At 41.8% G+C, this 22,879-nt stretch overlaps 1 protein-coding gene across 2 annotated transcripts in view; it reads left to right on the top strand.

Annotated features, from left to right (window-relative positions):
- The window catches only part of LOC130116125 (clathrin heavy chain 1-like), a 50,857-nt gene that overhangs the window by 9,821 nt on the left and 18,157 nt on the right, over positions 1-22,879 (top strand). For both annotated transcript variants that reach the window (XM_056284074.1, XM_056284075.1), the window contains exons 4-17: positions 2,316-2,477; positions 3,477-3,590; positions 5,040-5,213; positions 12,936-13,133; positions 15,430-15,630; positions 16,605-16,757; positions 17,650-17,772; positions 18,263-18,400; positions 18,963-19,127; positions 19,647-19,827; positions 20,127-20,290; positions 20,652-20,777; positions 22,059-22,201; positions 22,412-22,646. In XM_056284074.1, coding sequence (XP_056140049.1) covers positions 2,316-2,477; positions 3,477-3,590; positions 5,040-5,213; positions 12,936-13,133; positions 15,430-15,630; positions 16,605-16,757; positions 17,650-17,772; positions 18,263-18,400; positions 18,963-19,127; positions 19,647-19,827; positions 20,127-20,290; positions 20,652-20,777; positions 22,059-22,201; positions 22,412-22,646 — 2,277 coding nt within the window. The remainder of the gene's footprint in view (positions 1-2,315; positions 2,478-3,476; positions 3,591-5,039; positions 5,214-12,935; positions 13,134-15,429; positions 15,631-16,604; positions 16,758-17,649; positions 17,773-18,262; positions 18,401-18,962; positions 19,128-19,646; positions 19,828-20,126; positions 20,291-20,651; positions 20,778-22,058; positions 22,202-22,411; positions 22,647-22,879) is intronic.

Genomic DNA, 22,879 nt, shown 5'->3' with positions numbered 1-22,879 from the left:
CCCTTACCAAGCTCACTAAGGCACTTCTTTTTGCCTTGATGGATCTTAAGACCCTTCACTGATGTAACCTTTGACCAGCCACAGATGCAGCTGTGCAGCTTTTGTCCTGCCAGTGCTGATGATCCATCGGTTGCAGTGCTGGTCATCCGACTCGTTGTCAAATCCTTTCCTTGTTCCGTTACCGTGTGATCCACCTGTGAGTCATCTTGCGCCCCCGCTCTCGCAGACTCTGGGGGTATTCTTCTCCTTAAAGTTTTCGTAGCAATATTGGGTGGATCCAGGAACGCTAACTAGCGTTGGATCCTGCTAGTATGAGTCGCTAGCCCATACCGGCCCCGTTGGGGTCTATTCCCTCCTGTCAGCAGTCTTTCCAGGCCGTCATCTGGTCTTTCCCTGATTGTCAGCTGCCCTTTCGCAGCGGTCACTGGTTTACTCCAGATATTCAAGATTCAAAAAAAGGACTGGTTGTTAAAATCCCTAGTGTTTGCACTGCAACAGATTCAGTGGAGATCAAACTGGAGATGTCTGCCAAGGTGACATTGCCACCACCAGGACACATCATCAGTTGTGTACCTCAGCATCACAGGGTGTTTCGGCCGTTTATCACAAGACACCCTCCGCTGAGGCAGGCCCACCACAGTAAGACTGCACTTTGTTGTACATTGTTTCACCTCAGTTGTCAGATTCTGCCAAACTGACACCACAATGCAGTGAATAAATACATAATTCCTGCTTGCCTTTTTTAGAGGTATTTTTTCTTCTTCAGTTACATAGATATTGTCATGTATTGTAGATGATTTTCTTGCAATGTATCGAGTATTGCAGAATCACTGTATCGTGATACCGTCGTTATTGTGGACAACTTAAGGTGATAGTATTGTATCGTGAATTACCCTTATTCCCACCCCTAGTCAGCACAAACTTTAGACAAATTATCCCACTTACAAAGAATAGTGAGTAATTCAAGTCCTTAATTTTGGAATCTTTTTGGGCCCCCCCTTTTTTTCTCCCTAATTGCATTTGACCAATTACCCCACTCTTCCAAGCTGTCACGGTCGCTGCTCCACCCCCCCCTGCCGATCCGGGGACAGATGCAGACTACCACATGTTTCCTCCCATACATGTGGAGTCGCCAGCCGCTTCTTTTCACCTGACTGTGGAGTTTCACTGGGGGGATGTAGCACATGGGAGGATCACGCTATTCCCCCCCAGTTCCCCCTCCCCCTGAACAGGCGCCCCGAGCGACCAAAGGGGCACTAGTGCAGCAACTGGGACACATACCCACATCTGGCTTCCCACCCGTAGACACGGCCAATTGTGTCTGTAGGGATGCCTGATCAAGCCAGAGGTGATACGGGGATTCGAACTGGCAATTCCTGTGTTGGTAGGCAACGGAATAAACTGCCACACCACCCAGACACCTTGGAATCTTTTTGTAGTTTAGAAGATAGGGTTTTTGTAATTATTTTTTCTTCAAAAAGACAAATCTTTTAGCTCCGCCTTTTTCCATTTGACCACATTCACTTACTTACTGGTAAGAACATTATTACTTCATTATCTTACTTTACATTTAAATTTTAATTGTTTGATGTACATTTTAATTTCAGCTGTTCAGTTTTACATCATTATTTGTCTCCAGACTCTCAAACTTCTCTATTTAAGAAACTCTAGTCTTTCAAATATGTACATGCTCAAAAGTACCATCTAGACAGGATGTACCCATCTATGGTTTGTCTATACAGATCATGTATGTCCTTAAAGATAAAAAATTGCCAATTTTCAACTTTATCTCTTTCTGTCGCAGGAATAGCATGTGAAAAACAGTTCTTCCTGATTGTTTCTGTAGCTCTGGGGTAGTAATGAAACAGTTTTTTTTTTTGTCCGTTACATGTTGTGACGTCTGTTGGCAGAAGGAAAAACTACAGACTAGTTTAGCCTACTGCTGTACTGTAAAGATGCTGTTCAAGAAATACATCCTCATTCTCTCACTTACATTTGCAACTGTGGAAATGACATCCCTCATCCCCATTGCAGAGGATTTCATGAACAATGATACTGAAGCTTGGTCACAATGCATTCTGGTTAGTGGAGACCATGTGCATGCACCATGTGATCTGAGATCACAGTGTACAATCTGAATTGGTTTAGCCACCAGAAAACCCTTACGGAGTAAAAACAAATACCCTGTATAGGTCACTAGGAAAACAAAAGTTTTTATTGAATAGCCACCATTTTAACACCGTGTCCATTTTGCAATTATAGTTTGGGCCATTAACCTATGGGCTTTCTTTTGTTGTTTCCCCCCCTCCTCCCAGCAAAACCGTGTGGTGGGGGCTATGCAGCTTTACTCTGTGGACAGAAAGGTGTCTCAGCCCATTGAGGGCCATGCCGCTGGCTTCGCCCAATTTAAGATGGAGGGAAACACTGAGGAGTCGACTCTATTCTGCTTTGCCGTGCGGGGACAGGCAGGAGGAAAGGTATGACTCATCGGTGGGGCTAAGTCTCAGGCTTAGCACTCCAGTGATGGAGAAATATTGATAGGGTCCAGATTTCCAGAAAGTGGAACTCTTGGAGGAATGGACCTTGCTACATCTGTGATACTCTCACTGACAGTCTACAAGCCATAGCAGCACTCCTTTTTTTTTTTAATGAGTTTTGAGTTATCAATACACAAGATCAAGCACAATGCAACTGTGACAAGGATGTTGCCTGAGTTAAATGAGAGAAAATTTTATGGATTGCTGTGTCCCTTTACCTGTGTTAGAGGGAAACAACTGCAATTTTCAAATTCTCGCTGTACAAATGTTGTAGGGATAATGCTTCATTAATAGCCATAATACTGAGTGGTCTTCTGTGTGTCTCTGAAATGCTGCTGAAGTTGGGGGAACAAGTGTCCACCAGTGATGTCTCTGGCGGACAATCCATTAATGTGAAAACTTCCTTCCTGTTTTGTCAATAGGGTGCATTGTTTAAGAAAATGCAAATAACAACACCACATTATACAGCTGTGTGCCGCATTGCTAGTGGCATTTTGCTTTCTCAAGTTCTCAAATTCACTGATCTGCAAGTGGTTTCACCTGGCAGACACAATTTTGGTGACATTTCAGAGACACAGACTACTTAGCATTATGACCGCTAATGGAGTGTTATCCCTACAACATGTATATAGAGATACTGTTAAAAAATGTGGCTGCCTTTAAGCAACTGGAATTAGGAGAGGAAAACTTGGGGAAGGTCTTTACAGGTATGGTAACACAGCAACACATGAAATATTCTTTCAGTCATGCTATGTAATTTGATCATCACAAGGTTCCTTTTTTTCATCTTCAGAACACATGAAATTAAACTTATAAAACAACATAAAAGAAGCTTTTAAAACACTCTACTGTTACAGGTCAACTCTCAATAATATTCTTTCGCACGACCAATCCCCTTACTGAATGTCTCAACTATTTTTAATATCGGTTTACTTCTAGCTGCATATCATTGAAGTGGGGACTCCACCAGCTGGTAACCAACCTTTTCCAAAGAAAGCTGTTGATGTTTTCTTCCCTCCAGAGGCCCAGAATGACTTCCCTGTCGCCATGCAGGTATTACTTTAATTCAGGAATATTTCCAGTACCAACACGTGGTCTGATTGTCTTTGCTCACTGAAAATGGTGTTGCAGTAAATAATAGCATTTTTGGTGCCACCCCTTTCCCCTTTAGGTTTATATTCCGTCTTCGTCTTTTTAGGGAGAAAAACGAAGCTGGTAATTGAGGTCAGGGACAGTGTCAGTAGTAATGAAGCACCTATTTGAAACATTTAGGGTTCATTGCTTTGCTCAAGATCCCTATGAAGGCGATGGTTGGCACCTAATATATATTTTAACATTAGAACGACTGGGATTTCACTCCTGCCTAAAACGACCATGGGCAGTCAAAATGACCGCAGGTTTTTAAACTCTGTTCTGTCAAGCTAAATACCCAGTTGAGATATGAATGCATTGCATATGTTAGTATGTCTGTTATGAAACGAGTGACAACCAAAATGAAAATTTTAACAACTATAATACTATTTTTAAACAATTTAAACTTAAGAGAGACATGCTCAAACTTGAATAGCAAAATCGAAAATGTGAAAATATTACCTGAAAAGTAAAGCGGAAAACACATATTGCTAATCTAACAAATGTAACAAGGCCTAAAAGACGTGAAATGTAAAAAAAGAACTGAAAATAAATATTGAAACAGTCCCAAACAATGACCGGAACTTAAAAAGTACTAGAACGACTGTGGGCGGTCATTTTGACCACCACACTTTTTAAACACTACATTCTGTCAAGATAAATACCCAATTGAGATATTAATTCATTACATATGTCAGTATGTCTGTTAAGAAACGACTGACACCAAATGAACAATTTATCAACTTTAATACTATTTTTCAAACAATTTAAAATGGCCGCTGTCCAACACCTGTAAACACTGCAAGGCCTCGGTGATAGTCATGGTGCATCTGAAACGGCGTCTATACCCAAACATGTTGGCAATAATCAGAAATCAAGTTTAGACTATTACTCTGCACTGGAGAATGCTAGTTTTTTTCTAGGACAGAGGAATGAACTTCACGAAGGAAACAATGCGGCCAAAACATATCATAAATAGTGACATGATGTATGTGCACGATGACATGCAAATTATGAGCCGTCATTTTGACTGGTCATGGTCATTTTAGGTAGATCTTATCATGACTTTTTGTTTGTTTTTGGGTTTTTTTTTGTGCAATTGAGCTAAAACTCCTTTTAATGCAAATATATGCAATTTTAGGAGCAATCATTGAGTGGCAGGTCTGTATCTTTTTTTTCTCAAAGTTATTGAACTTTGAAAATCCAAAACGGTCATAATGACCATCTTGGTCATTCTAGTGTTAAGCTACTCCTGAGCAGCTTACAAATGCAAAGTAAACTCCTTTATGTGCTGGGGATCAAACCAGCACCCTAATTAGTTAGTTAGCCTCTCTAAATGTTTTTCCTCAATCTTCCTCATGGATCATCTAGATTAGCTCCAAGCAAGATGTGGTCTTCCTCATCACCAAATATGGCTATATCCATTTATATGACCTGGAGACTGGCACCTGCATTTACATGAACAGGATCAGTGGGGAGACCATCTTCGTCACCGCCCCCCATGAGCCCACTGCTGGCATTATTGGCGTAAACAGGAAAGGGCAGGTACTGTATAATAAAGTGTTTATGTTTTGTTAAGTGAGAGGGTTTGTGTGTGTGTGTAATACTCTGGCCATAACATTTATCCTGTCACATTTCAAACCACCCTGAGATTCAATTATTGAGATGATAATCAGAAACATGGCACCATGAATGTAATTACCAAGACCTACCCATCAATATCCAGTGTGAAATACATTTGTGGGGACCTCATGCAATTCATGAATTATCGTCTGACCTCTGTATTTTCTGCTACGTGTTTGTATGGGATAAAGCCAAGTCTGAAATTCCCTTAAATTTATCGGTTCTCCTGATGTTAGGCCATAGGCAAATATTAAACAATAGCTTTTGATACGACTATATATAGGTAGAAAGATGGAAGTATGTATCTTACCTGATAACTGCAGTAATCAAATCCACCTCGTTATCTTTCTATGTTTTGCTCTGTTTATCAATTTTACTTTGTTCCTTCAATGTATTGGTCCCCATATTGAGATATAGCAGTTGAAGGTGAAGTTTGCCCTAAAAAGACATTCAGAGCCCTCTTGCATCATTTTCGACTTGGAAGAAGACAGAAATTGCATGCCAAAAGCCAAATTACAGACACAATTGATTAAGAGTCCAATTTGCATAGCATCAATATTATCTGTGGACCTCTGTCTTCACAAAATTATAGTAGGTAATGTGTGGTGGAATTTTTACTTGACAAATTGCAGACATGGCAGATTCACATGGGGTAAATATTTTTGACAATGTCTGCAATTATTAGAAATTACTGAGCGTCCACAGATAAAAGAGCTAAGCAAATATAACTCAAGTTAAAAATGTTATACGTCACGAGTGCACATTCATTTTGGTGGTTGGGTCTCACTGTCTGAGTCTGAAAGCTGAGTCAGTTGTGGTTCTTCTGGTCATTGTGCTGCCAAAGGAAAGTGAATATGCACTATGCTCAATATTTCATTAATTTTGCAGACCATGCACACTGAAGCAAGACAACTGAACAGAAATTTGGTAACCTCAGATGTACTGGTCTTTGGCTCTGTGTATAGATCACATGGTCCATCTAGCTGCTTGTAGCATGTAGCGATGGAAGCAATCTGACCTAAAGCCCAATAGTATGACTAAGTTCTAAATTCTCAGCACCACATAGTGTCAGATATGTAGAAAACAACAATATTTCAAAGCACTGACAACAATTTGGGTGTAGATTTGAGATTGAGTTTTGGTGTGGGTTTTGCACCTTGCTCCAGTCAGTGGCATGAGTAGATTGGCATAGAGTGATGGTAAACTGAATTGCTCAGTCCCGTGTGGAAATATCTCGATCTGGCTTGGTAGTCACATCTGGATAACCAACGTGCATTCATATCTCCATGAGATGCCTCCCTTTTCTTATTGTTGTTTCATAGTTTGCCTGAAAGGATTTACTTTGAAGTGAGATAACATTGTCATTTGATTTGCTTGATAACATACGATTAGTTGTTGTCATCAGATGTGTTATGCACCCAATTTTTTTGAGGAGGCACGGTTTCACAACTTCGTGGCAGTAACATGTATGATAACACGACAATTCAAAATTTACTTGCAACCTGAGCAGGGGCTGTTTAGATTAGATCTGCTGAGGGAATAGTCAAAGAATTTGGTATACAAGATAAATCATCTAATGTTGATCTGAGTGGTGGAGATATAACCCCCCCAAAAAAATCTCATAATAAAGTCCATCGTCTTGTGAATTAAGCTTATTTGGTACCAATTGAAAAGCTGCAAACCGCCCCAGTGCACGCTGTTGGTCGCGTTCTTTTGAAGCCAACAAAACCACATCATCTGCAAACAGCAGAGATGCAATTCTGAAGTTCCCAAAATCGACACACTCCTCACCTTGACTCTGCCTTGAGATCCTGTCCATGAATATCACAAGTAGAATTGGGGACAAGGGACAACTATGGCGGAGTCTGACACCCACCAAAAATGTGTTTGACTTTGTGCCGAGAATGCGGACACAGCTCTCACTTTGGTTATACAAGGACCGGATGGCTTGTAGCAACTGCCCCGGTACACCATGCTCCCGCAGTACCCCCCAAAGAGTGCCCCGGGGTACACGGTCATAAGCCTTATCCAAGTCCACAAAATACATGTAAACTAGCTGGTCAAACTCCCATGCCTCCCTCAGCACTTCTGCAAGGATAAAGAGTTGGTCCATCGTTCCACGGCCAGGACGGAATCCGCATTGTTCCTCCTGGATCTGAGGTTCGACGGTTGGTTGGAGACGCCTTTCCAGCACCTTAAAGTAGACTTTCCCAGGGAGGCTGAGCAATGTGATGCCCTGATAATTGGCACACACCCTCCGGTCCCCTTTTTTAAATATAGGAACCACCACCCCAGTCTGCCACTCCACACATACTGTCCCTGACCTCCACATGACACTGAAGAGGCGTGTCAGCCAAGATAGCCCAACAATGTCCAGAGCCGGGGGGCGTCCGGGTAGCGTAGTGGTCTATTCTGTTGCCTACCAACAGGGGATCGCCGTGTTGAATCTCCGTGTTACCTCCGGCTTGGTCGGGCGTCCATGCAGACACAATTGGCTGTGTCTGCGGGTGGGAAGCCAGATGTGTTTTTTTTGTCTGGTCGCTGCACTAGCGCCTCCTCTGGTTGGTCAGGGCACCCCCCGGATTGGCAGAGAGGGGGTGGAGCAGCGACCGGGACAGCTCAGAGCAGGGTAATTGGCCAGATACAACTGGGGAGAAAAATGGAGGGAAAAAAAAAACAAAAAAAAAACCAATGTCCAGAACCTTCAGCATCTCAGGGTGAATCTCATTCACATCCGGTGCTTTGCCACCAAGGAGCTTCTTAACTGCCTCAGAGACCTCTGCCAGGGATATGGGTGGGGCTTCCCCCGAGTCTTCACACTCTGCCTCCTCCACTGAGGATGCGTTAGCTGGGTTCAGGAGCTCTTCAAGGTGTTCTTTCCACTGCCCGACAACATCCCCAGTTCGGGTCAGCAGTTCCCCTCCCCGGCTGAACACAGTCTTGAGTCAGGCCCTGCTTCCCCTTCCTGAGTCGCCGAATGGTTTGCTAGAACTTCTTGAGGCCAACCAAAAGTCTTCCTTCATAGCCTTGCCGAACTCCTCCCCACCCGAGTTTTTGCTTCTGCGACCACTGAAACCGCAGCCCTTCTGGCCTCCTGATACCTGTCTGCTGCTTCAGGAGACCCCTCGGCTAACCAAGCCCAAAAGGCCTCCTTCTTCAGCCTGTTCAGCCTGATGGCTTCCCTCACCGCTGGTGTTCACTAGCGGGTTCTTAGGGTACCACCTTGACAGGCACCGATTGACCTTATGACCACAGCTCCCACCTGCCGCATCTGCTATAGAGGCTTTGAACATGACCCACTCAAACTCCATGTCCCCAGCCTCCCTTGGGATACATGAGAACTTCTTCTGGAGGAGGCAGTTGAAGACCTCACGGACAGGGGCCTCCGCCAGACGTTCCCAGTTCACCCTTACTACACATCGTTTGGGTTTGCCAGCTCTGTCCGGCAGCCTTCCCCGCCATCTGATTCCAACTCACCACCAGGTGGTGATCAGTTGACAGCTCTGGTCCTTTCTTCACCCGAGTGTCCAAAACATATGGCCGCAGATCTGATGATACGACCACAAAGTCTATCATCGATCTTCGGCCTAAGGTGTTCTGGTACCAAGTACACTTATAAACTACCTTATGTTCGAATGTGGTGTTCGTTATGGCCAATCCATGACTCACACAGAAGTCCAATAACAAGGCATCGCTTGGGTTCCGATCGGGGAGGCCGTTCCTCCCAATCACATCCCTCCAGATGTATGCATCATTGCCCACGTGAGCGTTGAAGTCCCCCAGCAGAACTAAAAAGTCTCCAGGCGGAACCCTATCCAGGAGACCACCCAGAGACGCCAAGAAGACCGGATACACCAAACTGCTATTTGGTGCATAAGCATACACAACAGTCAGAGCCTTCCCCCCAGCGACTCGCAGTCATATAGAGGCGGCCCTCTCATTCCCCGGGGAGAACTCCCAACACAGCAGCACTCAAACCGGGGACTTGTGAGTATCCCCACACCCGCCTGGAGCCTGTCACCTTGGCCAACTCCAGAAAAGTTAAGAGTTCAGCCCCTCTCCAGGAATTTGGTACCAGAGCCCATGCTGTGTGTGGAGATGAGGCCAACTATATCTAGTTGGTACTGTTCCACCTCCTGCACCAGCTCAGTCTCCTTCCCTGCCAAAGAGGTGACATTCCATGGCCCAAGGACCAATCTGCGACGCCAGAAGTCGGCACGCCCTGATCCCCGCCTTTGCCTGCCGCCTGGCCTGCATTGCACCCTACCCCAATGCTCATCCCCGCGTATGATGGGTCAACAGGGTGGTGGCTCCATGTTGTTTTTTCGGGCTGGGCCTGACTGGGCCCCATGGACCAAAGCCCAGCCACCAGATGCTCACAGGATGGATACGATTGGGGAGAAAAAAAGGGGGGAAATTCCAAAAAAAAAAAAAAGATTAAAAAGCTGAAAGCCCCACCTTTCCAGCAGTAGCTGAACATTTTAAAGTTTGACTGAAATTTCTAAATGAAAGTACAAACCCCAATTCCAGTGAAGTTGGGACGTTGTGTAAAACGTGAATAAAAACAGAATACAATGATTTGCAAATCCTTTTCAACCTATATTCAATTGAATACACTACAAAGACGAGATATTTAATGTTCAAACTGATAAACTTCATTGTTTTTTGCAAATATTTACTCATTTTGAATTTGATGCCTGCAACACGGTCCAAAGAAGCTGGGACAGGGGCAACAAAAGACTGGGAAAGTTGAGGAATGCTCAAAAAACACCTGTTTGGAACATTCCACAGGTTAATTGGAAACAGGTGAGTGTCATGATTGGGTATAAAAGGAGCATCCCCGTAAGGCTCAGTCGTTCACAAGCAAGGATGGGGCGAGGTTCACCACTTTGTGAACAACTGCGTAAACAAATAGTCCAACAGTTTAGTCCAACAACGTTTCTCAACGTACAATTGCAAGGAATTTAGGGATTTCATCATCTACAGTCCATAATATCATCAAAAGATTCAGAGAATCCGGAGAAATCTCTGCATGTAAGCGACAAGGCCGAAAACCAACATTGAATGCCCATGACCTTTGATCCCTCAGGCGGCACTGCATTAAAAACCGACATCAACCTGTAAAATATATTACCATGTGGGCTCAGGAACACTTCGGAAAACCATCGTCAGTTAACACAGTTTGTGTCTACATCTACAAGTGCAAGTTAAAACTCTACCATGCAAAGCGAAAGCCATATATCAAAAACACCCAGAAACGCCGCCAGCTTCTCTGGGCACGAGCTCATCTGAGATGGACTGACGCAACGTGGAAAAGTGCTGTGGTCTGACGAGTCCACATTTCAAATTGTTTTTGGAAATCATGGACTCGTGTCCTCCGGGCTAAAGAGGAAAAGGACCATCCAGATTGTTATCAGCGCGAAGTTCAAAAGCCAGCATCTGTGATGGTATGGGGGTGTGTTAGTGTCCATGGTATGGGTAACTTGCACATCTGTGAAGGCACATACAGGTTTTGGAGCAACATATGCTGCCATCCATGCGATGTCTTTTTCAGGGACGTCCCTGCTTATTTCAGCAAGACAATGCCAAACCACATTCTGCACGTGTTACAACAGCCTGGCTTTGTAGTAAAAGAGTGCGGGTACTAGACTGGCCTACCTGCAGTCCAGACCTGTCTCCCATTGAAAATGTGTGGCGCATTATGAAGCGCAAAATACGACAACGGAGACCCCGGACTGTTGAGCAGCTGAAGTTGTACATCAAGCAAGAATGGGAAAGAATTACACCTACAAAGCTTCAACAATTAGTGTCCTCAGTTCCCAAACACTTATTGAGTGTTGTTAAAAGGAAAGGTGATGTAACACAGTGGTAAACATGCCCCTGTCCCAGCTTTTTTGGAACGTGTTGCAGGCATCAAATTCAAATTGAGTGAATATTTGCAAAAAAACAATAAAGTTTATCAGTTTGAAGATTAAATATCTTGTCTTTGTAGTGTATTCAATTGAATATAGGTCAAAAAGGATTTGCAAATCATTGTATTCTGTTTTTATTTACGTTTTACACAATGTCCCAACTTCATTGGAATTGGGGTTTGTATGTGGAACTAGTTAGGTGCCAAAAAAAATGGGTGGAATTATTCTCTTTTAAAAAAAAAAAATCAGATCTTCACATTTGAATGTGCACAATGTCCCTGACTGTCATGTTCTCTTAAACGTGCCTAAGATATGTTTTGAGGGTTACAATATGAGAAAAATTTTCCCGGACTTAATCGTCATCATGTTTTTTGATTTACATTTTGCGGTCTAGGATTGCTGATTTGTTTTTTTTTTTTGAGACCAGCTATGTTATATGGTTTGGAGACATCAGCACTGACAAAAAGACAGAGGAGGCAGAGCTGGAGGTGGCACAATTGAAGATGCTAAGATTTTCATTGAGAGTGACGAAGAAGGACAGGATTAGGAACAATTATGTTTGAGGGCCAGTTCAGGTTGGACGGTTTGAGGACAAAGCAAGAGGCAAGATTGAGATGGTTTAGACATATGTGGAGGAGAGATGCTGGGTATATTGGGAGAAGGATGCTGAGAAGGGAGCTGCTAGGTAAGAGGAAGGCCAAAGAGGAGGTTAATGGATCTGGTGAGGGAGGACATTCAGGTGGCTGGTGTACAAGAGGAAAATGCAGAAAACAGGAAGAAATGGAAACGGATGATCCACTGTGGCGAACCCTAACGAGAGCAGCGGAATGTAGTTGTAGATAATTCAGGCATATCTCGTCATGTGGTTGCTATACTTCTGCCCACTTGACACTCACTGAGTATGTATAGTTGGCACTACTTCCTGTTTATGCTGACATGAATCAGTATCCTTGTTGGTCTTTTGCTAATGGATAAATGTGTGTTGTGTGAATTCCTTTTAACAGCAGACATTTGTCATGCAGCATACATGTGTAGGAGGGCACAGCTTGTCAGGCAGACTAGGTGTCCTAATCTCCTTGCTCCTCTTGGCTGTCACTGCTAAGTTTTGGCACCAGCATTACCAAGTGTATCACACACCTGAGCACACACAAACACCATGTACCACATTATATACGACAACAAGCTGTAAGCCATCTGTGCAATTTAAGAACTGGACAGATCCATTTCTATTCTTAAACACAGTAACTGAATGCACAAAGATATTTTAGCATGAGAGAAGCTATTACCAAACATACAAAGGTAACTTCACCTTAAATGGCACATGTTGGGTCCATTCTGACCTGGATTCAAAAGTAGATTGCAAACAGTTCTGCCAATTGCTTTTACTTGCATGGTGTAACATGAGATTGACTACATCAAGACAATACAGAAAGTGTCAGGTCAGTTTTCAGGGAAAGTATGTGAAATTGTCATTAGATAATAATGAAGTCACAAAATCACACATTACTGTCACTGTTAATTTCCTGGCACTTACTGTATTATTTTGGGCACTGTCACACATGCATGGCACGTGAGTAAACATAAGCATGATAAGTATTTCGAAATATATTTTTACACAATACTGAATTCAGTCTGTCAGTTCCTCCCACACCCTGTAGTATTTTAAAAGCTCTGCATTGCACTTTAGTTGGTTGGTTAAAAATAACAAGGCATTAAAAATGTGATCCACCAGGTGCTGTCCGTGTGTGTGGAGGAGGAGAACATCATTCCCTACATTACTAATGTGCTCCAGAACCCAGATCTGGCTCTGCGCATGGCCGTCCGCAACAACCTGGCTGGCGCCGAAGAGCTGTTTGCCCGCAAGTTCAACACCCTGTTTGCAGCAGGGAACTACTCAGAGGCTGCCAAGGTGGCCGCCAATGCACCCAAGGTACTCCACAGCCTGTTGGCAACATGATTCACTCTTAGTTCAGCTAATACAAGCTCAGACTGAGCACACTAAGTAGATTTCTACAGCTTAGTTTACCAATAATACAATACAACACACTGGATTTTTCCTTACATTTTGTAAAATGAACATGTCAAACCAATTAAAAAATGTTGAAATAGCAACTAAACTTTGTACCACTTTTTGTCAGTTTGCCACAGTATAAAAGGTGGGCACCCATGTATAAGGTGCTGGGCTAAGCTCAGGACCATGTAAAAAGGGTAAGGTAAGGGTAGCAGGATAAACACAGCTGCATTTACTAAAGGGTGGCAACAAGTCAGTACTGACAACAGTCAATGGGTTATTCCAATCACATGACTTTTTCATTGACAACAAATAGCTCTGCCATGTTGGAGTACAGCTAGACCTTAGCAACCACTGTTTACACTGAAGTTCTCATTGTCGATCTGTGTTTACAAGAATGAAGTTTTAAATGAAAATTGGACAAACGTACTGAAATAAAACATCGCAGTTGTGAGCCACTCTTCGAAAAACAGTTTGCAAAATACATTTTACAAAGTTCTGGCCTAACGGCGCAAAGGATCAGATTAAATTTGAAGATTTTTGGCTATTTGGCCAATCTCATGCAATTCCGCGATGGCTTCGATCAGGAATTATGTACACGCTTTAGATGGAAAAACCAAGGAGAGCTATATGGAAAAACTCTCACTTATCGATATGTTAGACCGATATCTTCACAAATTTACAAAACAAAAGCAGTTTCTGACCCTCTTGTACTAATTATATTCAAACTGTGTAATTTTAAGATTTGGCTCATAACTGCTGATGATATTGACACACAGTTGAAAAATGGCTAATAAAATTGAAATGTCTTTATTTTTAAATGCTTTGGTTTCTTGAAAAGAATAACAGTTTTATACAGTGAATGATGTATAACTTGAAAGTTGTATCAGTCTGAAGGAAATACTGAGTCACACACATTTGTCAGTGCACAAGAAACCAAGGTAATTTATCCACTGTTGTCATACCAGCACTAGCCTTATTTCTGAGGTAGTGTGTTGTAAAATTCCTCATAAAATTGTAAATTTTCTCTGTACCAGGCCAAATGACACACTCCACATGGATGCAGACAGATGCAATTTTTATTGTTGCCTCAATTTCTAAAGGACCAAGCTGCTTTTTCCCTCTTGTAAAAGCAGTTAACTTAACTTATGCATGATACTAATTTTTCATCTGTAAGATCTTCCCGACTTATCCTCTATCTATTTTCTTCTTTCCTCTGATGACCTTCGAGTTTCTTCTCCTTGATGGCTGATTATGTTTGGAAAGCAAAAGTAGGACTTGTTCCTCTCTCTGTCAGCTCGATTGGAACAACCAAAAACAGTGCAGAAATTAGCCATTGTAAAATATTGAACCACGATAGCTATTCTGTATGAATCAAACCTTGAAACAAATTCTGTCCACTCTGACTGTTTAGAAAACGTTGAGCATTGTGCAGTGAGAGCAACACAGTATCCTATGGCTCGAAGCCGTTGTCCCCCAACATGGCGGATGTGTTGTCATCACATGATAAGTGACGCAATATGAGAATAACCCATAATTTTGTCAGAGCTTGCTCATTGCCATACCTAAATCAAATAGAGTCATCATTAATTTTATTGTCTACAGCTGACTGCATCCTGCTGTGCTTACATTGCTCAGTCCCAAGATTAGTCCAGTACTTATGTATGGTTTTGCACCTTTTTAATTGTAGTAAACTGACAAAAGGGGGTAAAGGGTTTAGTTGCTGTTTAAGACACTTTATTGTATTGGCAATCTACAATATTGTATGTCTCGAATGTGGTTCACCCTAATGCAATAATGTTTTTAATCTATTGTGAACAGATAATGACATAAAAGATTTAAAAAAAAATTCGTAGCTTTTTGTAAATTCGAAAGATTAGCCAATATTTAAATTTTTGGCACCAAGTAGTTGTTTAGAAATCCTGCCCTTTTGCTTTTTCACACTATGTTTATAATTCCTCGTGTCTCGTTCTATTTGTTGTCACTTTTTTTCACCACTTCTTTTTGTGTGATCGCAAGTGCTTCCTTATATTCTGAAATGGACATATTATTAGGACATTTGATACTCAGTACGACTATATACATGACCACCTATTACAACAGAATTCCCAATGATTGTTATTGTTTTAAGCACTGAAGTATGCCTTCCTCCCCCACCTGCCTGGCAACCTCCACCCCCCCCCTATCTCACAGTCTATTAATCTGTCTCATTTAGGGTATCCTGCGTACTCCAGACACCATCCGTCGTTTCCAGAGCGTGCCGGCCCAGCCAGGCCAGACGTCTCCACTGCTCCAGTACTTTGGTATTCTACTAGACCAGGGCCAGCTCAATAAGTTTGAGTCTCTGGAGCTTTGCAGGCCTGTGCTACAGCAGGGACGCAAGCAGCTGCTGGAGAAGTGGCTCAAAGAGGACAAGGCAAGTGTCCACTTGGTGGCTGCCTTTCAATGATGTTGCTAGTTTGGCAGCGTATACTCCAAAAAACCTAATTCATATGGCCTGGGAAAAAAGTGGGGAAAAAATGCATGTGTGCAGCTTTACATAAAAATTAGGGATGGGCATCTTGAAGTACCCCACACATTTTGATTTTGAATTTCTTAACCATGCACAGGTTTTTCTTTCTTTTTTTTTAAGATTACATCCTCTCCTTAATGGAAATGTTGCCATCCTAGAAATCTTATTCTGCAATGTTACTGCAGCCCTGGCTTACTCTAATCACCCTGCTTAAGAAAACAATAAGTCCACCACTAAAATGATTCCGGCATTTTCTCTTGGAAAATGTTTAATTGCTTAAAATTTATTGGTTAAAAAAAAAACAGTGCGGTACCCCAGAGCAGAATCACCTGTTTTTTTTTAAAGTTTTTTTTTTTATATACTAACCAATACATTTTTGGTAGCAGCCTTTTCCCAGTTGATAAATATAGCATTTTGGAATGAGTAGTCTTTCAAATTTCCTCTCTGAGTAAGCATTCCCTTGTCTACTCTCTTCTTCTATCAATGATCCTAAGATTTTAAACCACATAAGAGGAACACAAGAAGTACAATTAATGTTAAAACTGTGGATTTTGTCTTAACAAATCGGCCCTTTGATGGCCTGGCGGCCTGTCCAGGGTGTCTCCCTGCCTGCAGCCCAATGACTGCTGGAATAGGCTCCAGCATCCCCGCGACCCTGAGAACAGGATAAGCGGTTAAGATAATGGATGGATGGAAATATATCTTAGTTATCCACAGAGATATAACTTAATATGCAAAAAGAAATTCCATTTCCATGTGATTAACCTGGTCTCATAAAGAAGTTTTTGTTTGGGCTGCTCTACAGGTTATCTCACAAAACCTTCCAATATTTTCCTAATGTTTTTATTGAGTGTATCTGTGGTTTTTTTTTTGTACAGCTTGAGTGCTCTGAGGAGCTTGGGGACCTGGTGAAGTCTGTTGACCCCACTTTGGCCCTCAGCGTCTACCTTAGAGCCAATGTCCCCAACAAGGTCATCCAGTGCTTTGCAGAAACAGGACAGTTCCAGAAGATAGTCCTGTATGCCAAGAAGGTTTGTGTCAATGCTCGATTAGATGTGTTCTGTTACATTGCGAATAAGTAACTTGTCGAGTGCAGTGCAGAGAAACGATGGGGAGTCTATTCAAACAAATTGTGAGAACACAGCTATGTCTGCTGTGTGCTCCAACACAATAATCACAAGGTTACAAACCAGATAGTCTACTTCATTTTATACTGGAATTAATTTGTGGTTAAAGTAAATATGTGACTTTATATTGACTTTTTCACTGTAAGTGGAATACATCCTAATTCATCAACATATAATCGATTAAAATAAAATTAATATGAGGTATCCAGGTAGCGTGGCGGTCTATTCCGTTGCCTACCAGCATGGGGATCGCTGGTTCGAATCTCCCGTTTTACCTACGACTTGGTTGGGCGTCCCTACAGACACATTGGCCGTGTGTGGGTGAGAAGCCAGGTGTGGGTATGTGTCCTGGTTGCTGCACTAGCACCTCCTCTGGTCAGTTTGGATGCCTGTTCAGGTGGGAGGGGGAACTGGGGGGAATAGCGTGGTCCTCCCACGTGCTACGTCCCCCTGGCGAAACTCCTCACTGTTAGGTGAAAAGAAGCGGCTGGCAACTCCACATGTATTGGAGGAGGCATGTGGTAGTTTGCAGCCCTCCCCAGCTCAGCAGAGGGTGTGGAGCAGCGACTGGGACAACTCAGAAGAGTGGGGTAATTGGTTAAGTACAATTGGGGGGGAAAAAATAAAATTAATTTGTCATCTGTTGATTGTTTTTCACTTTTATTGGTTTACCAACATTGTATGCTGATTATAATTTAAGAATATTGCAGTACATTTGTCTCTCCAGCTACATTATACATTAAGGGTTGAACATGTCAGAAGGAAAATGTAACATTACAATCTCTCCCTTCTGCAGGTGGGCTACACCCCTGACTGGATCTTCCTGCTGAGGAATGTGATGAGGATCAGCCCAGAGCAGGGCCTGCAGTTTTCCCAAATGCTAGTCCAGGATGAGGAGCCACTGGCTGACATCACACAGGTTAGAGGACACTGCTGCTCATTCTCACTGAAAGCAACTCAGAAAAAGAACCTGTAGAAGCACATTCATTTTCTATGACCAAAGACTCATCGGCTGATGATAGACAAAGTCATCAAAAAGTCCCACTTTTCACATGCTGCAACACACTACATCATATGTCTTACCTGCAAATGAAAATTTTTTGGAAATCTTTGGATTTCTTTACATGGGTACAAGATACAGGGGGAGGATAATAATTGTATTTGTCATTTGTGTTGATGCATGCTCAATAATCCAGGTAAGAAAATCACAGAAGGTTGAATCAGTTCATCCGGATACAACATTTATTGACAGATACGTTTCATCCATGAAATGTATCTGTCAGTAAACATTGTATCCAGGTGAACTGATTCAACCTTCTTTGTAATTGTCATTATTTTTCTGTTCCTTTTTAAATGAAAAAAGATCAGATCCTGTTATGATAGTTGCCTCTTTCTATTTGTCTGTCCAGATCGTGGATGTATTTATGGAGTACAACTTAATTCAGCAATGTACATCTTTCCTGCTTGATGCTCTAAAAAACAACAGACCCATGGAGGGACCGCTCCAGACACGCCTGCTTGAAATGAATTTGGTCCACGCACCACAGGTACGTCAAATAATGTATATACACAATACATCAGACCATGGTCAAATGCTATTTGGAAACCATTCATAGATTTCTTTTTTATTTTTATGTAGTGTAAGATGGACAGGGTCTGATTTAGAACAGTTCGAATTATGCCCTTAATTTGTTCATCCCTGTAAGATATGCTGTGTTTGTATTGTTCTATTTGGTAACCTCTGCCTAACCAATACACAATAAGAGTAAAACTAAATTATGGAAAATATTTGCAAATGATATTAGACACAGGTTTTGAACTCTCACACTTCATCAGTGTACATATATCACTTTCCTTCACTGATTAATGTTCAGTACAGAATCAGAAGATCATGAGTTCAATTTAAACATTGAGATTTCCCACCTCGTCAGTGTTCCTTCTCTTATCACAAATATACAGTTTACTAAGCTAAGTATCTGGGTTGTGTTTGTATTCTAGAAATACATTTGTTTACTTTGCCTCCCTCAAAAGTCCTATTTCCCTCTTTTTCACTGCCTGGGAAAGTCTGTTGTTGGTTTAATGTCTTGGTTCTTATTTTTCATTTCTTAGGTTGCAGATGCCATCCTGGGCAACCAGATGTTCACCCACTATGACCGCGCCCACGTGGCCCAGCTGTGTGAGAAGGCAGGTCTCCTGCAGAGGGCACTAGAGCACTACACCGACCTGTATGACATCAAGCGTGCCGTGGTTCACACACACCTGCTCAACCCGGAGGTACTGCACACGTTTTGGGGCAATAGATATTAACACATAGAAATAGAAAACTACAATCCATCCATTATCCAAGCTGCTTATCCTGCTCTCAGGGTCACAGGGATGCTGGAGCCTATCCCAGCAGTATAAATACAATGTAAAGCGATTATCAATTTCTATTACTTGGCACTCCACCCACCCTAAAAAATTAAATGCAAATACTGCTCAGATATCAATCATTATATGATATCTAAATAAAAGCTGTTCTCAGAGTAGAGCAACTAGGAACTCATTCTTGAATGAGCCCAAGAGTAATCCTGGGTATTAGAACTAGAATTATCTTTCATCCCTTATAAATACTAGAGACTTTAAATGCTTTCACAATTGGCATATACATCATATTCTGCATAGCTTCTGAACAGGGTCTTGGACTCCCTGACTTGAGTCATGATTAAAATTTAGGCTAATTCAAAAAACAAGTGTACCAATTTTATTCTTTTCTTTTTATGCTGATGGTATTGCTGCTATTTCTCTCACCAGTGGCTGGTGAATTTCTTCGGCTCCTTGTCTGTGGAGGACTCATTGGAGTGTCTGAGGGCCATGCTATCTGCCAACATTCGCCAGAACCTGCAGATCTGTGTCCAGGTGGCCTCCAAATACCATGAGCAGCTTTCCACCCAATCCCTCACTGAGCTCTTTGAGTCCTTCAAAAGTTTTGAGGGTAAGACCAGTGCCAATACCAATCTAAACTTTCTTATTTGTTGATAATAAATGTATTTGTGGGGGTCACCAATGTAATTAAGACGATAATAAATTCCCTGGGACACCCCCACCCCACCCCGACCATTTTTCCTCTACCAGCTTCAGCCAAAGGGTTCAGGAAAGTACAATATAAAGAAGGGATTTAGACACCTTAAAATGCTGCACATTCATTGCTTTAACCTGTTTTCTAGGTTTTGACATTGCCCATTTTATTGTTAGTTTTACATTTCATTTATGTTTGCTTATTGTCACTTCCAGGACTGTTCTACTTCCTGGGTTCTATTGTGAACTTCAGCCAGGACCCAGAGGTCCACTTCAAGTACATTCAGGCTGCGTGTAAGACGGGCCAGATCAAAGAGGTGGAGAGGATCTGTCGGGAGAGCAACTGCTACGATCCTGAACGTGTCAAAAACTTTCTTAAGGTGCAGAATGGATCAGTATAGGCTCATAACAGTAACTCTGATACAAAATGAACTAATTTTTTTTGTGATTTATGTCTGAGTGTGATGTAAAACATACAAGCATGCACCTTATTGATTCAAATTCTCCGAGGCATGGATTAGTGGCACAATGTATACAGCTTAAATCTTATGGTTTATAGGTGCAGAAATAGAATTACATTTGTGCAGATGTAGCCTTTCCATCTACACAAATCTACAGTTGTGATTGATGAATGGACAAAAATGTCTTTATTTCTATTAAACAACTATTTCTTTACAGAATGTTTTCCGGCATAGCTTAGTTTTTAAGCTAGTATAAATGTCAGAATTTTTTTCTCCCCAGGAAGCTAAGCTGACCGACCAGCTGCCTCTGATCATTGTGTGCGACCGCTTTGACTTTGTCCATGACCTGGTCCTGTACCTCTACCGCAATAGCCTGCAGAAGTACATTGAGATCTATGTTCAGAAGGTACATCACAGCCCTGCGCACTAGCAAAGGACTCTTATGCCTAGAGATGGCATGGTATCAATTCCTTTTTGGCCAGAAAGCATGTTTTTTTGTATCTTCCTTTCCTTGTGCCCTTTAACACTAGAGTGACCAAGGTCGTCATTTTGATGGATTTGGGTTTTCAAAGTTTAATAACTTTGTTAAAAAAACATACATACATATAGATGTGCCGCTCCCTCAATGCTCCTAAAATTGCATATATTTGCATTAAAATTAGTTTTAGATCAATTGCACAAAAAAAAAGTTATGATAAGATCTACCTAAAACGACCATGAGCTGTCAAAAAGATAGCTCGTAATTTGCGCATGATTGTGCGCGTCATGTCATTTGACGTGTGTTGGTCACATCATTTCCTTCGCGAAGTTCATTGTTCTGTCCTAGAAACACAGTATCATTCTCCAGTGCAGAGTAATAGTCTAAATTTGATTTTTGATTATTGCCAACATCTCTGGTTGCAGACACTGTTTCAGACACACCATGACTACCACCGCCGCATTACAGTATTTACAGGCGTTTGACAGCGGCGATTGTAAATTGTTCGAAAAATAGTATTAAAGTTGTTAAGATGTTAATTTTGGTGTCAGTCGTTTCTGAACAGACATACTAACATATGTAATGCATTAATATCTCAATTGGGTATTTATCTTGACAACCATGATCTTGACAAACTTGGTGGTCATTTTGATGGCCCATGGTCGTTCTAGTAGTTTTTCAGTTCCGGTTGTTATTTGGGACTGTTTCAATATTTATTTTCAGTTCTTTTTTTACATTTTATGTTTTATAGGCCTTGTTACGTTTGTTAGATTAGCAATATGTGTTTCCCGTTTGTTTTTCAGGTAATATTTTCACTTTTTCAATTTTGCTATTCAAGTTCGACCATGTCTCTGAAGTTTAAATTGTTTAAAAATACTATTATAGTTGTTAAAATGTTAATTTTGGTGTCAGTCGTTCCCTAACAGACATACTATGCATTAATATCTCAGTTGGATATTTATCTTGACAGAATATAGAGTTTAAAAACCGGCTGTCAGTTTGACCGCCCATGATGATTTTAGTTAGGGGTGAAATTCCAGTCGCTCTAGTGTTAACTTTCTTAACGTTTCAAAAGATAAACAACACAGGAGATTGGATTGCCTCACTGTCCCTTAAAAAGCAGAAAAGCTAAAGATGGTACGATACAGCTGTGAAATGAGACGTATCCAAACAGGTTATTTGCAGTGTTTGAGAACTCATTCTTTCCAGGTGAATCCCAGCCGGCTGCCAGTAGTTATTGGAGGTCTGCTGGATGTGGACTGTGCTGAAGACGTGATCAAGAACCTAATCATGGTGGTTCGAGGGCAGTTCTCTACTGATGAACTGGTGGCAGAAGTGGAGAAGAGAAATAGGTAGGGCAAGAAGCAGGACTGCTAAGTGATTATCCATGCACAGTTTTAATTGTATGGCCAGCACTTTCTTGCTTAAAGGCATTACTGATTTTTTTTTTTTACCCAAACCTCATTGAGTAAAGTTTGTTTTTTGTCAGGGCTTGACATAAAGGGATTCAAGAAGTGTTGTGTGAAATCCTCACTTTTTTTTTCTCATGCATTCTCATCTAGACTGAAGCTTCTGCTACCTTGGCTGGAGGCTCGTATCCATGAAGGATGTGAGGAGCCAGCTACCCATAATGCCTTGGCCAAGATCTATATTGACAGCAATAACAACCCTGAACGCTTCCTGAGGGAGAACCCCTACTACGACAGTTGCGTGGTGGGCAAGTACTGTGAGAAGAGAGACCCCCACCTGGCCTGTGTGGCCTATGAGAGGGGACAGTGCGACCAGGAGCTTATTCATGTGAGAATTAATTCTATGTAAATCTAAATGAGGGGGGATGTTGAACAACATCAGCAACTTATGTCCTGCAGTCACATCAGTACATTTCCTCTGTATGTTGAAATGGGACTGTATGGTGTCTTGATGTATGCTCAATAATCCAAGTAACAAAATCAAAGAAGGTTGAATCAGTTCATCTGGATACAACGTTTATTGACAGATACGTGTCATCACTCAACTAAGTGATATCTTCG

Source organism: Lampris incognitus, chromosome 7, assembly GCF_029633865.1.
Source record: "Lampris incognitus isolate fLamInc1 chromosome 7, fLamInc1.hap2, whole genome shotgun sequence".
Taxonomy (NCBI): domain Eukaryota; kingdom Metazoa; phylum Chordata; class Actinopteri; order Lampriformes; family Lampridae; genus Lampris; species Lampris incognitus.
Note: the sequence above shows the minus strand (reverse complement) of the source record. Positions and strands in the feature narration are given on the sequence as shown.